A 14999-nucleotide genomic window follows, 5' to 3' on the forward strand; every position below is an offset into this window, starting at 1 on the left:
GAGCTTGAAGGTAAGCTTTCATCTCCCTTTTTTTGAGCTTTGTGGGTTTGCTGGGGTCGACTTGCTCTGGTGGCTCCTCAGTGCCATCAAAGTGGCCAAATAGCCCCTTGATGCACATATAGGCCTCGAATGAAGGTGCAAAATGGTTCCAGTTGCTAGCATAGAGGTTGGGAAAACCATGTTTGGTGGTGTCAACGATGTCTGAGTCATTTATTGTGGTGTGAGAGAAAAAGAGACCATTGGGGTTAGAGAGTGTGTGGATGTGACTTCCGAATGGATAGTGATATCCTTTAGGAAAGTGAGTGAGACTTTGATGTCTAGTGAATAGTTCGCGAGAGGGAATGAAAAAGTTTGCTTGGCTTAGTAAGGCATGAGGCCCATAATCTGTTGAGAGCAGGTTGTGTAGCACAGCAGAGAATGCCAGGTCTGGAGTCAAAAGTCAAAAGCTAGTAGACATTGACTTTCAATCTCCAGTATTGGTAGCTACAATTATGTAAGGTAAGAGTGACATGGAGGGTGTGCTACTTCAACAAATAATGCCCAAGGACAAAGGGCATAATAAACACAGTAATGCACAATAAGTAGTAGTATAATTAGTTTGGACTTGTACAATATTTAAGAGGCTCACTCTTACTGATAATCCCCAGCTTTGAGCTAAAGTTTATTCACACACTATTCTATACTTGAGCCAACTCCAAAGGCCTTGTGATACACTGATCAGAATACACATCAGTGAACTCAGTCAATCTCCTAAAGTGCAAGGAGACTTCTGTTTATCACATGTTTCTGTTCATGTGATGCTTGGATCTAACAATTAGCTCAAAGCTTCTAGCTTCCCTTTCTCAAGCCCAACTATGCTGAGAAACCAAATGCCTGCCCTGAATCCAACTGACCCAAACTTTGATCAAGAGTTCTTCAAACTTCTAGCTTCTATCATCAGAACACTTTTAGGCTTACTTGTGATTATCCAGCTGTGCCAGAGACATCACTCAATTACTGCCTGGGCTATCTGACATTATCAAGAATTCCAGCACATCTGACACATCTTATAAAATGTAACCTCAGACCTTCTATTACATAATATCCCAGACTCCTGACAAACAACCTACCAGCCTCCAACCAGCCTCCTACTAGAAGCTGGGCCTAGCCGCATGCATCAGAGGGATGGTCAGAAAGAAGAGAGAGAGCAGCACTCCTCTCAACCTAGACCAAGCAGAAACCAGCATCCTTGCATCTCAGAAAACTGAGAAATATTTGTACCAGATGCTATACCTAACCACAAAGATGAGGGACTCCTGGAAGACTTCTTCCAGCAGTCTCCCTCTCCTGACCCTTCCACTGCCTCTTGGATCCATGGGATTGCTGACCATGCCTGAAACTCCCTCAATGCCACTTGGATGGCTCCAAGATTCCATGGCACATCTTCTGGAAGCCAGCCTTGCAGCAACCCCACCTCAGCCTACCACTCTGCAGGAATCAGCACTAGGATGGAGCAGGCATCCTTGGACCAGCTCAATGATGAGCACTAAGCAAGAGAAAACTGGGATGCAGTTATTCACTGACTCTTCCTGGCATGAGACCTTAACCACCCCTTCAACTACAACAAAGCCCTCCAACAGGAGGAACAGAGGCAGTGAGATGCACTCCAACCAGCCTACAGTGAGCTTGAAGAGTGCATCATCACCAGAAGATATGAGGCACATAAGGCCACTGAGTATGACTGGCAGCACAGAGACCAGCAGTGCAGAGAAGAAACTGCACATCTTAGCAGCAGATCCTCAAACTGATACAGGCTATGATCTAGTCTATCTATTTCAACTCCATATTCTGGGAGCCCAGCACAGACAATGAGCATGACCCATAGGCAAAAGAATCCCACAAGGTCCTTACCACTGATAAAGCCCAAGCAAGAGGGGATAACAGAATCCTGCCTCTGGAATGGGCAGATTTCTGCTCCACCAGCCTGAAGACCCTCAAGTATCCCTCTCCCCAGCAAACCTCCAGCCCTGACACCACATTTGAGGATGATGAGTCCATCCTCAGACACTACAGACTATGAGTACCTCTCAATGCCCACATCTCTGCCCAGACACTCTGAGGATACTTGAGAAGCCAAGCCACCCAACAATTCCTCAATAAAGAATATTACTGAAACTTTCATCTCTATAGTGAGTGAGTGGCAGTTGCACAAGCAGCAGGTAGAAATAGATATGATGTCTCTATTGAGAGCTGACCAGCTGTCAGCTACCAGATGGGACCCATTGCTGAGGGCCCCTCCACTGGATCCAGCATCCAGCTGGAGCAGTGGATCAATGAGGACCATTCAACTGCCAGAGAATGTGAGGAGTATCTCTGCTCTGCCTGCTGCTTCTCTCCTAGGGGATGATGAGGACAAGGAAGAGGCCAATGAGGAAACTAAAAGCAGTGAGGCCCTATGCTCTGGAGGGGAGTTATCCTTTCTATTGAAAGAAGACACTGACAAAGAAGAGCTGGAAGCAGAGATATAGAGTGCAAGGGTACAGGAGTACCAGGAGTGATATGAATGAGGCATGGCTTATCTATAGTGCAATGCCAGCTGGTTGGCATCATGCCTTGATAAATTATATGTTCATGCTGAACCATATGAGCATACAGAGATTCTGCAGCATGCTGCTATGGCATATGCTGCTGAACAGTATAACAAGAATCACTCTGAAGATCTGGTCAGCAGGATACCAGAATACCAACCAGCATCCAAGGTTCAACCAATGCCTTGGTCCCCTCTCCATTATGCTGAAGCAAGCTATTTACTCAGCTCTGTCAGTCTGAAGCAGCTATTTGTACACTGCTTCCTCAATGTGATCAATGGCAATACAGCTGTCATGACCTAAACCCCTGCTGACAACCTGACCTGTTGGGTATTAAAACCCATGGACCAGTAGAGGAAGCCACATACTAGGGGCACAGCTCCCACCTGATGAAGCCACCAGAAGTGAAACCAGGAAGGAACTGACCTGGGATGATCCAAAAGCAGTACAGTTAGGCTTCACCATCAAAGACAGTGTCATTATCTGAAAAGAAGCAGCACTGCAGGAGAGCCCTGTCACCAATGACAATTCTCTCCACTCTTTTCCTGGACTGCCAAACAAGTGGTGGCACTCTTCCTTCTCAGAATGGCCCAACCCAATGGGCCTTCTTCCTGACAATGCCACTGTACTACAGTGCAAGCCTGACTTGCTTCACAAACCACACCCCTTTAAAGGGGCATCTGACAATATTGATCAATTTCTTGTCAACTGCAAACAATATTTTGAGGTATATATTGGATACCTCAGAATGGACATGAACAAGATCATCTTCACTGTCTCTTACCTTAAAGAAAAGGCAAAAACATGGTGGATTCTTATTTCTCCAAACTTCTGATCTAGCACAAGAGAACACTACTAATACTCCTTGTGGCCAGTATTCAAACAAATGTTACATGATAAATTCATTGATTCAGTGGTGCAAGAAGTGCATAAACAAAAGATCAAGGAGTACAAGATGAGAGATAAGGCAGTGATGGATTACTTTAATGAGTTGGAACAGCTCATGAAGCTTGCTGGCATCTGAGATGACATAGCAAACAATGGATGAATAGTTGAGGCCCTCAAGAGGGGAGTCCCCTCCTCATATGTCACAATGATTTCTGCCATTGGCATCAAAAGCTTGATACCAGTGGGGTATGAGAAATAGAAGGAATGGATCATCAAGATGTACAAGAAGTGACAAAGGCAGAAAGCAGAACAGTCAATCCTGTGAGAATATCTCAAAAAATCAACACTGCCAACCTCAAATAAATTATCAGAGATAACTGCTAGAAAATCATTAGGATTCCTGATGGCCCCAACTTACAGCATGCAGAAGACAGGAACAGGAACAATATACACAGGGGCAGGGAAGCTCATGGACATTGATCAAATGAAGAAAAAAGGTAAATGCTTCAACTGCAGGTGGAAGGGCCATATGGCCAAAGAATGCCCAAAGAAGAAGTGAACCTGAGAAGATATCTGCACACAGATAGCTGAACTACAGAAGGAAGAAGAAGAACTTGGCATGGATACTAAAGTGGAGGAGGTAAAAGATGGGGCCAGTCAGTGAGCAATTCCACTGAGCTGGCCAAAGGACTTTACAGTATGCATTAAAAAGCCACTAGTCAGACTAATATGGTTTCTGTAGTTACTCCTATGCCTAAACTATATGCATTCAAATATACCCCGATTATTTACCCTGTGCATCCAAGAATCACCTAAGAAAACTCAACCACCCTTGGGCTGAACAGGGGAAGAGATCCTCAACAGATGGCTCAAGCCAATCAACACCAAATAGACTTGGCAGGCCATCTGAGAAGCACCAACAGAAGAAGCAGCAAAGGCCATACTCAAGAACTGGATATATAAGATCTGAGTAGAAGAGATCATCAATGAGATGATCAATAGAATGAAGAAAGCAGAGAGGTGTCAAGCCCTAGAATGGCTCAATGAATTACAATGACTAAAGAGATATGTCTGCTACACCAAAACCTTGAGATGAAACCTCATGATCAAAGCCCAAATTGAAATGTTGACAAACCAAGCCAACCACTTGGTCATAGTCCTAGTGAATAGCAGCTGCACCAGAAGCTCAATCAATCATGCTTTTATTGACAAGCACAAGCTCTCCACATGGGCAACAGCAGCCCCCATTCTAATCTATAATGTCAACAGTACTAAGAATCAAGCCAGCTTGATCACAGAATTCATCAAACTCCAACTTATAATCAGAAATAATTCTGAAAGGATTGACCTAGCAGTAGTGGATCTTAGTATGAAGGAAGTCTTCCTTGGCCATGACTGGTTAATCAGGCACAACCTGCTGATTAACTGAAAGACCAGGAGAGTAACATTTGCATGATGCAAGTGCTGGAAACTCTCATTTGAACTCTCTGATAAAGACCCAGAGAATTGCTGGGATGAAGAAATGGAAGACAGTGAAACTATTCTCACCATCAACATGCAACAGGAGATCCAAATCTGGATGATGCATCATGCCAACAACCTGGCAGCAAAGGCCCATGAACAAAAGGAGAAGAAAACATTTGAAGAAATAGTATCTGAATGAGCATGAGACTTCAGGGACCTCTTCAAAAAAGAGAGCTTTGATGAGCTCCCAGAACTGAAGCTATGAGATCATGCAATGAAACTGATCCCTAATGCCAATGCCAACCTCAACTGCAAGACATATCTGCTCAGAAATAACAAACAACAGGAACTTGATTGTTAAGCCCAAATTCCATGTGACCAATAACACATGATAAACTATTGCTACCTCACACTTCAGGTAAAATGATAGAGTCCACTATAAGTGTTTGTTGGTGTTGTATTGTCAAAGTGTTGCAAGTCACTTGAGATAAGATGGTGAAGAATAAACTTTAGCTCAAAGCTGGGGATACTACAGCAAGAGCTATGCTACTTATATACTAATCATCATTCATCCTAAAGATATAACTACTTCATTGTTTGTCCTGGTGCTGTAGAGTGCTTTGTCAGTGCTGTTAAGCTACCTACAAAAGAGTATTGTCTGCTGTTGAGCTGTTACTGCTGTGCAGCAGAATAAGGATAAAAAGGGTATTGTCTGTTGTTGCTATCATACAGCAGTGCAGTAAAACAGTGACTGACTGGACTGTATGCTGACTAAGCTCAGTGTCCCATGGTTCTAGCACCAGCTGACTAAGCAAAAATAGGAGTCAACCCTGAATAAGTCAAGTAAAAAGAAAAGAAAATAGGAAAAATCATAACATTGATAAGTTCCTTGAAGAAAACCTGTCTAGTGAGAGGATCTGTCCCTCCAAATCCCCCATAGCCTCTCTCTTCTTCTTCATTAAAAAAAAAGACAGAAAGCTCTGTCCAGTTCAGGATTACCAAAAACTCAAGGAGATGACAATCAAAAATCATTATCCACTTCCATTGATTTCAGAATTGATGGACAAACTTCAAGATGCTAAGTACTACACCAAACTTGACATGCAGTGGGGGTATAACAATATCTGTATGAAGAAAGAGGATGAGTGGAAGGCAGTGTTTAGAACTAACTGAGAGCTCTTTGAACCCATGATTATGTTCTTTGGACTCATGAACTCACCAGTGACATTCCAATGGATGATGAATGATATATTCAAGGATCTCATTACCACTAGGAAGGTTACCATCTACCTGAACAACATCCTAATAATATCAAAGACAAAGGAGAAACATTGACTGTTGGTATGACAAGTACTAGCATTGATGAGGAGACACAAGCTATTTCTCAAAGCAGAGAAATGTGAGTTCAAGGTACTACAAACTGAGTACCTTGGAGTCATCATCAGTGAAGGGAGCATTCACATAGACCCAATCAAAGTGGCAGGAGTGGTAGAATGGCTGGAACTGATGAAGAAGAAGGAACTCCAATCATTTCTAGGATTCATGAACTTCTATCAATAGTTCATCTGAGACTACAGCAAGATTGTCTGGCCAATAATGCAATTAACTGAAAACACCCCATGGACATGGAGACCCTCTCAACAAGCCACTTTCAACAATCTTAAGCAATGACTGGCAGAAGACATAGTACTAGCAATATCAATGCAGGATGGAAAATTCTGAGTGGAGGCTGACTCAAGTGAGGGAGCTATTGGTGCTGTACTGTCCCAAGAACAAGAAGGAAAGTGGCAACCCAGTAGCATTCTTGTTAAAAGCCCTAATGGTCACCAAACAGAACTATGAGATTTATGATAAAGAGCTGCTAGCAATAATATTAGCCCTGGAGGAGTGATGACATTATCTGATTGGGGTAGTCCAAACCTTCAAGATCTGGACAGATCATCAGAACCTCTAGTATTTCAGGCAGCTGCAGAAACTTAACTGATGACAGGCACACTGGGTCATAGAACTGAGCCAGTATCTGTATACTCTGCATCACAAAGCAGGGACCATAAACAAGAAGGCAGACCTACTAAGCCAGAGAGCTGATCATGATCAAGGAGAGCATGACAACAAAAGGGTGATCCTGATCTGCCCAAAACATTTTAGGATCATGATCATGCCCATGGAAGAGGAGATCCATGAAAGGATCAAGAGTATCACAAGGGACATCAGCAAGTGGAAGCAACATATGGCTTTATCTCTAAATCACAAAAGAGGAATGATGAAGAAAGAAGGGATGATCTGGTATGACAGCTGGATCTATATTCCCTGGAACCAAGTCTTATGTGGTGAGATCATTACCACCTATTATGACCATATGACTATCAGACACCCAGATATTACCAAGATGAAGGAACTTGTCTTATGAGAATATTGGTGGCCTAAAATAGGCAACAACATCATATAATACATCAAAGTATGTGAAGTTTGTCAATGAGGCAAATCTTCCACTCAGCTACAAGCAGCATCACTCTATCCAAACAAGATCCCATCATCACCATGGACTCATATCTCAGTGGATATGGTAACAGGACTGCTGGACTGTAATGGCTATAATGTCATTATCATCATAGTCAATCAATTTTCTAAGGCAATCATCTCAATTGCTTGTTTAACAGAGTTAACTTCTGAAGAATGGGTGAAGATCCTTCATGATGAGGTATACACCAAATATAGCATACCTCAAGTGGTTATTTTGGACAGAGAGACCCAATTCATCTCTAAATTCTTGAATGACTTATATCAGCTTCTGAACATCAAATGGAACACATCCACTGCCTACCATCTCCAAACAGATGGACAGACAGAATGAGTTAATCAAGAAGTGGAAAAATACCTTTGTCTTTTCATCAACTATGGCCAGGATGACTGAACAGAGTGGCTGGCACTTGCTGCCTTCCAACACAACAATTGAGTCCACTCCATGACTGGCAAAACTCTCTTCTTTGTCAATTATGGCCATCACTCTAATATTGCCCAAACAGAATGTCTTCACACTACAACCCCCACTTCCACTGACTTTGCCACTACCATAGCAAAGATACATTATGAAACAAAGACAGCCCTCAAAAAGGCTGCAGCATCCATGAAAAAACAATATGACAAGCACCACTGACTGGCACATGAATATTCAACCAACAACAAAGTCTGGTTGGATACCACAAACCTACATCTTCCCTGGCCAAAATGCAAACTAGATGACAAGTGGACAGGGCCCTTCTCTGTCCTTGCAAAAGTGGGCAACTCAGCCTACAAATTGCACCTTCCCTCCAGCTGGAAAATTCATGATGTGTTCAATGAAATATTGTTGACACTCTATGTCACACCCACATTCTCAAATCAGAAATATCCACCTCCACTGCCACCTGATTTAATCAATGATGAAGAGCATTACAAAATTGACAAGGTATTAAATCACAAATCTATGACTACAAATAGAGAATAAATTGACTATACCAGATCACCTTTCTCATGACTGACATGAGAAGAAGGGCAGGTTATCTGCTCTAGGACCAGCCTACTTATCCCTAAATTAAGCTATCAGGATGATGGTCTTAAGGAGGGAGTAATGTTATGATTTTCACAACTTTACTTTTCTTTTTGCAGTATTAACCCCTATTTATGCTTAGTCAGGGCACCTAAACCCAGCAATTAAGGCCATGAGACAAGCTTAGTCATCACAACTGAGCTGAGTTGATCATTGTCTTTTGATGCAACAGTGTTGCCCAATGATGCACAATCAGCCTTTTATGTATGATAATGACACCCAAGGACAAAGGGCACAATGAACACAGTAATGCACAATAAGTAGTAGTATAATTAGTTTGAACTTGTACAGTATTTAAGAGGCTTGCTCTTGCTGGTAATCTCCAGCTTTGAGCTAAAGTTTATTCACACACTATTCTATACTCAAGCCAACCCCAAAGGCCTTGTGACACACCAATCAGAATATGCATCAGTGAACTCAGTTGATCTCCCAAAGTGTGAGGAGACTTCTGTTTATCATGTGTTTCTGTTCATGTGATGCTTGGGTCTGACATCATGCATGAATGAAGGATAGTTTCATCAAAAGCTACAAGTACCAGGCCTGTACACTCTATGGCTGAAACAGCATCTTTCCATCAGGGTTCCTGACTGTCTAAGCTGATATTCTGGAGCCTATAAAACTGACAGAGATTTCCAATAAATTTCAGTGAATTCACCTTGCAAGAGAGCATGTTTGATGATCATAAATCTCTCATAGGAAGAAAGATGTCTCTGCTGAGTTAGCCAGTAAAAAACCAATTCCACAGCTTTTAGAGCATGATGAGAAGGAATTGAACTACAAATTAACCTCATCTACCAGTGCAGTAACACACTCAGAAAGTGGGATTATGTTGATCAGTGTTTTCTTTAGTACACTGCAATAGCTGACTGGTATTTAAAGAATTACATCCACCTATTTCTATTTATCACCACATTCTTCACTTTCATGCATTAACCTAAGTCCAGACATGAGAAAAGGATGAATTTGTTGGACAGTGGGCTGGTTCATGTATCATTTCCTATAAACATCTTTATGCCAGAATTGAGGACAGACTGTTGTTTCTTGGGAACATCCATTGTTGAATTCAGTGCCAGGCCAAACTGCAAATCTTCTCAGTCCCATCTTATAACATGAATCCCTGTGCATTTGGGAACTTTGTGATGAGATTTGGACATTCAGAACACTGATGGTAAAGGGCAGAATTTGATCTGATGATGAAGGACCTCAGTGGGAAGTGGTACAAACATGAGACTGCCCTCTGAAAGTGCTGTGCAAGTTCACTGCTATCCAGATAATGCTTCTGCTTCCTCTGGAGCCTGAACTGTACTGGAATTCATCATGTAATAATTCAGTGAAGAGTTCTGAGATGTTTCATGCCATGAAAATGCATAAGGTCATCCTTGAACCAACATCCATCTTCTTTCCTGCTCTCACCAAGATTTTTTGAGAGAGATCCTTGTACATGGACAGGTTAATGCAGCTGAAGGATGGCCCCTCCTCAAGTCTTTATGTGATATGGAAGACTTGGTGTGAGTCTTTTTATTCTGTATTTATTCATTTGCTCATTCTCATGTGCAGTTCATATCTCTCAAATTGCATACAGTGCAAGAGTTCCCATTGAGTTATCGGGAGAAGACGAGTCGGTCTCAAGCTACGCTTCTCAAAATGCGATTACGTTGATTATACACCGTAATTGGCGCCAACGTAACTGGTTTGTGATTGGTTTGTATGTTTATTGTCGTCCCTTAGGTTGTTATAGTCGGGTGAAAGATCTCCCTATTGAACCCTACGAATGATAGAAGCATGGACGCCGTTTTCGACAGGTAAAGTGGTCCCCCCCTTTTCCTGATCTATGTTGTAGTGCCCAAGTTCATCCAAAGCTCAAACTCGATGTCGTATTCTTAGCACGTGGCTTCTTACGCCACTTGCACCCTACACTGCATTTAGGATACCCCTTATAGCGGCTCCGACGTTGTTTATGCTCAGTCGCCTATGGCACTGCTCTGGTGTCCCTTCTCTCTTTTCACCGAGCTAGACTTGGTTATGAAAGAAGGAATTTAGGTGCATCCCTCAGACCGAACCCTAATATGAAGATGTAGTAATGACTTTCCTGATTCATTCTCCCTCTGTTACCATTCCAAGAGCATCCGCAGGATGACAACGTTGAAATTTGACCAAAAGGTACTGGTGCGTTGGTGATTTACTAAGCCAAGCAAACATGTGGCGTATCTCGTAGCCCATGTCCTCAAAATGATTCGGGACAAATATGGGTTACGCGGTGTAGATCGTCGCTGGGCCAGTTTCTGCGTGGAGTTATTGTCTGACTGTCCCTCACAGATGACGCATCCGTGTCGTCAATGCACCCGGCTCCATTCGTCCAGGGCTTCATCCATGCGGGCAACCCTCTTCTCTCTAAACCTTTGAGTTACTTGGGTCAGACTTTCCTCATTAGCGTCAGTCTTGGTTCACGCAATAGGAACATGAGTATCGTTTGGTTCTGCTCTCTTCGGTACGCTAATCGAATTAGATGCAGACTGGAGAGCTCCAGAACTAAGAATCAGAAAGTTTCGTATGAACACCTGGTCTATTCTGGTGCAGAGGTGAAACCGTGGACCATCCACGGTGGGATCCTGTACTTTCGCTGCGTAATTCCCGCAAGATTATCAGTTACCGGCTCGTCAGGATAGTCGTTGACAAGGACAACGGGAGCGCTTATTTCTTCGGTAGGTCCATAGTGATGCCGGATCCAGGGTTTCGAGTCAGAGGCTTTAGAATGGCCCCATGATACGCCTCGTGTTGTCTACCGCTGAACATTCTCGTCTCCCCCGATTGCGAAAACTGGTCGAGAAATTGGCTTCTTATTTGTTTTTTGCTATAGTTTCCGGCCCTATGGTTACGTCACCTCAATCCCTCGTCTCCTGAAGTTGTCCCGCTTTGCCCTTGATCTAGCGATAACGGCAAAGGAGCCTGCTTTACGATCCAACCTATTTAGGTCATTCCCCTTGTTCAGGTGATTTAGTCATCGTTGCAGGCTTCGTTTTTGAATATAACGACAGTTTACACATCCTCTTCAACGATCAGGGTCAGATCTTGACAGCATCGCCTGGACCACGGAGGCTTACACATCGTTAAGATTGGGCTCGTCTTGGCTTACATCGCGGCGTTTAACTCGCGTAACTGAGCAGGACATACGAACCAATAAAGAAAAGTGATCGTCGAAGGAACTTCTGTCTTATCTCGCTTGTCTTTTGATGCTAGACAACTTTAGATCATTGATTCGAAACGCGTGTTCTGATTCTCGATTACTTCATATACCCCGATATGCCGAAGGATATAAAATGCACAGCGATCCCAATTTGACTTTCATCTACGACTACCTTCACTCTCAACGACGGCAATGTCCAGCAGTGAAGAGCAAGCGGAGCTTATCTACGAAGCGTTGGATGGATATCTGAATTCGCTATGTCTTGAATCGCTAATGCATGGTGAGTTGTGTCTTTCGAAGACTGCTTTTAGCCGTTCTGACTGCTCGAAATCAGGGTTGTACACGGCTGTTCTGCTTTCCGGCCTCACGAATATGCGTAAGGGCAATTCTCATACTATGTCGTAGTCGCAAATTTACCAACATATTAGTGTTCAACAAAAGAGGTCGCAACCGATTGTTCATGGTCGCGATTATCGCCGTGCTCTATAGCTTCGAAACCGTTCACTTGGGAGTCCGATGGTATTGGGTACGACAAGCGTTCATCGTCAACGGGGATTCAAGGACCACGATATACGAATCCTTCCTGAATGCAGACTATCGTTGGATGTGGGCCGTGAGCGGGGTCTTTGCCAGCGTGAATATACTGATAGCGGACTGTGTCCTGGTACGTCCCTTGCTTTCCCAGCCCATTCTCTTCATCTTCTCACCGACGTCAGATTTGGCGCGCCTGGGTCGTCTGGGATCGCAATTTCAAAATCGTCGTCGTCCCGATAATCGGAGCCATCCTCGAAATCAGTCAGTTTCCAACCCGTTTCGTCCACCTTTTGGCCGCGCTCACCTCGTTTCATTTTAAGTTTTCGACGGATTCTTTCTGTATCAAGATATAGGTCATACTTCCAGCTCTTCATTGAGCAACTGGGGACCGGACGCTGTGGATTGGGGCATCGCATACTTTACGATGTCGCTGATCACCACCGTTCTCTCGACCTGTCTTGTGGTATTTCGAATTGCCACAATGGGCCGTGGCGCTAACCATGCCGTCTCGCTTCGGTCGTACAGAGGGGTTATCGAGATTGTCATCGAGTCTGCTGCGCTGTACGCGGTGTCTTTGATCATCTTCCTGGCGTTTTTCGCCCGAGATGACCCCAGGAGCGTGTATCCACAGGCAATCTTAAATTCTGTTACGGTGAGTCGTCGGATTTTTTTTTCTTCATAATCTCGGCATTTCTCTGATTGACGTATCTTAGGGCATTGCGCCGACGTTGATCGTAGCGAGGGTGGCGTCTGGCCGGGCACGCCCTGACGAGAGTTGGGCGACTAACTCTTCGGCGACGGTTACTTCGTATTTCAGTCGTCGGTCCCGAGGCAACGACAGGATATCGTTACCGCTGAACATCACCATGAAGACGTCGACGGATGTTGCCCTCGATGTGATAACGGATAAGGATTTGGCCAACTGGAAGGTTCATGAGCTCCCTGGCGATTCAGCCAGCGGTCGTATACGCCACTAGAGGCTAGAGCTTTCGGCAAGCAAAATGTTAAATCTTTCTGTACTTAACAACCTACCTTCCATTCATTTTGTTCTGAGTAGTTCGAGACGCTCTCGCTTACTTTGCCATTCTTGAGCGCTCTATTCTGCGGGAATTCTTTCCGCAGTCATTGTATGTACAAAGTAGGCACATATACCTCGTCGTTTGACGTCGTGTTTCAACAGACCTTTTTATTTGTATCCATATTTTCCCTTCAAAATACTTGTTTCGATCTCAGTACATCATTTATGAAATCTGGTGCCCAGGCGTTGGACGACTGATGTCAAACTTTCTTATATTAACTGGTACTTCAGGCTAGCTCGAGCAGGTACCGGATGACTACGGATCTCGCCGCAAGCTCTGATATCGACACCCCGCACTACTGCACAAGGAACAACCAAAACCAACACAAATCTGTTGTCATAGATATCAAAACTGCTAGCCACTGCGGTAAGTCCACCGACGTCGGCTCGGACTTTGACGTTTGGGTCAACTTGATGCCCGCGAAATCCTGAGGTACTCACAGTCATCCCCTGGGCGGCTCATTCCGATTCCCCGTAGGCCAGAAAAGCCCGTCTAATATCAGAATGTATCTCGGTGAGATATTTCGCTCCCTGTTTCTGCGGATGCTCCTCGCCTTCTCAACAAAACAGAGAGTAGTTAATGTGCACTAGGACTCGTATCATCAGAAAATAAAGGGTGGTTGTTTAACCATGAAAACGACCGAGAACAGGCTCAGTGACTATTGTGAAATGTTTTTTTGGAAATTCAACCCGCGACGATGTCTACCTTAAACGGTGATACATTTTCCCCGGGCATTCAATGGCGGTACAGAACCCCGGGGGGTCCTTATTAAGCTCTAAACTCAACTACAGTCACCCCCCTTATAACCCATAGCGCCGAATAATCTGAGGGAAATCCGCACTTTGGTAGACGGACCATGCTATGGGTTATGGGGGCTATGGGTTATGAGGGAGGCGACTGTACTGTCTCTCGTATCAAGGTTCGAGTCCATTGCGGCGTTAACGTTCCCAACTTTTCTCATTCCCCTCCGCTTGCAATCTTTATTCAGAGAGTTGTGCCGCGCCGAAAGAACCTGTTAGTCACGGTTAGAGATTCCACGTCTCGTTGAGGTAACGAGGACCACGGCTGTGATTGGTGGACCGTGAACCGTAAAGATAGATGGCCTTGTCGATGACGGCCGTCTTGTACCGTGACGTCGTCGACGAGGCACTGGATAGAGACGAGATAAGGGACTGATAGTACCAAAAATATCAGATTTTAATAAATTATGGAACTTGATGCACCTTTACGCTTACAGGTGTGCCAACAAAGGGGGGTTGAGGGTCCTACGTTGCCTAAATCCAGCAATATTTGCCCGGCAAAAAAGAAACACTCCCCTCCTTGTGCCTTACTAAGGTTCAAAATAGGCAACGCAGCCGACCCCAGTTATGCCTTACGTTACTTCTACATGGGGACGGCCCCCACGAAATTGATTTTTCAGTTTCCGTCATGGAAATCTCTCAGTCAGACTCCTGGCGCTAAATCGATCTTTCGGGTTTCCTTGCTTCATTATTCGAACGAGAGGAAGAGGATTCTTCCAGACTGACATTAATTCTTCTGTATCCAGGCAGTTTGGTGCAGTGGTAGCGCTCGGGACCCATATCATTGTTCGAATCCCCGAAAGTCACTTGGTCGAACAAGTTGCTGCTAATAAAGTCATGTGTTTGTCACCATGTTTTTTATGCTCGCTGCCCCTTTTAATATTATTCAGGCTA

The 14999-nt window shown here is 44.1% G+C and overlaps 1 protein-coding gene across 1 annotated transcript; it reads left to right on the forward strand.

Annotated features, from left to right (window-relative positions):
• Window positions 1-11779: 11779 nt before the first annotated feature.
• On the forward strand, window positions 11780-13487 carry BT62DRAFT_649824 (uncharacterized protein). The gene is made up of 6 exons (XM_043181763.1): window positions 11780-11972; window positions 12027-12068; window positions 12121-12356; window positions 12409-12487; window positions 12547-12878; window positions 12940-13487. The coding sequence occupies exons 1-6, from the start codon at window positions 11885-11887 to the stop codon at window positions 13201-13203; spliced, it is 1041 nt and encodes a 346-aa protein (XP_043033420.1). The 5' UTR covers window positions 11780-11884; the 3' UTR covers window positions 13204-13487.
• Window positions 13488-14999: the final 1512 nt, after the last annotated feature.

Source organism: Guyanagaster necrorhizus, assembly GCF_019112545.1.
Source record: "Guyanagaster necrorhizus MCA 3950 unplaced genomic scaffold BT62scaffold_58, whole genome shotgun sequence".
In the NCBI taxonomy this organism is placed as follows: domain Eukaryota; kingdom Fungi; phylum Basidiomycota; class Agaricomycetes; order Agaricales; family Physalacriaceae; genus Guyanagaster; species Guyanagaster necrorhizus.

Bases quoted from the DNA above. Each gene is read 5' to 3' on its own strand.
- BT62DRAFT_649824 (XM_043181763.1), top strand. From the start codon at position 11,885: ATGTCCAGCAGTGAAGAGCAAGCGGAGCTTATCTACGAAGCGTTGGAT. The intron at 12,357-12,408 runs GTACGTCCCTTG...CACCGACGTCAG, and splicing joins TGATAGCGGACTGTGTCCTG to ATTTGGCGCGCCTGGGTCGT. The intron at 12,488-12,546 runs GTCAGTTTCCAA...TTTCATTTTAAG, and splicing joins CGGAGCCATCCTCGAAATCA to TTTTCGACGGATTCTTTCTG.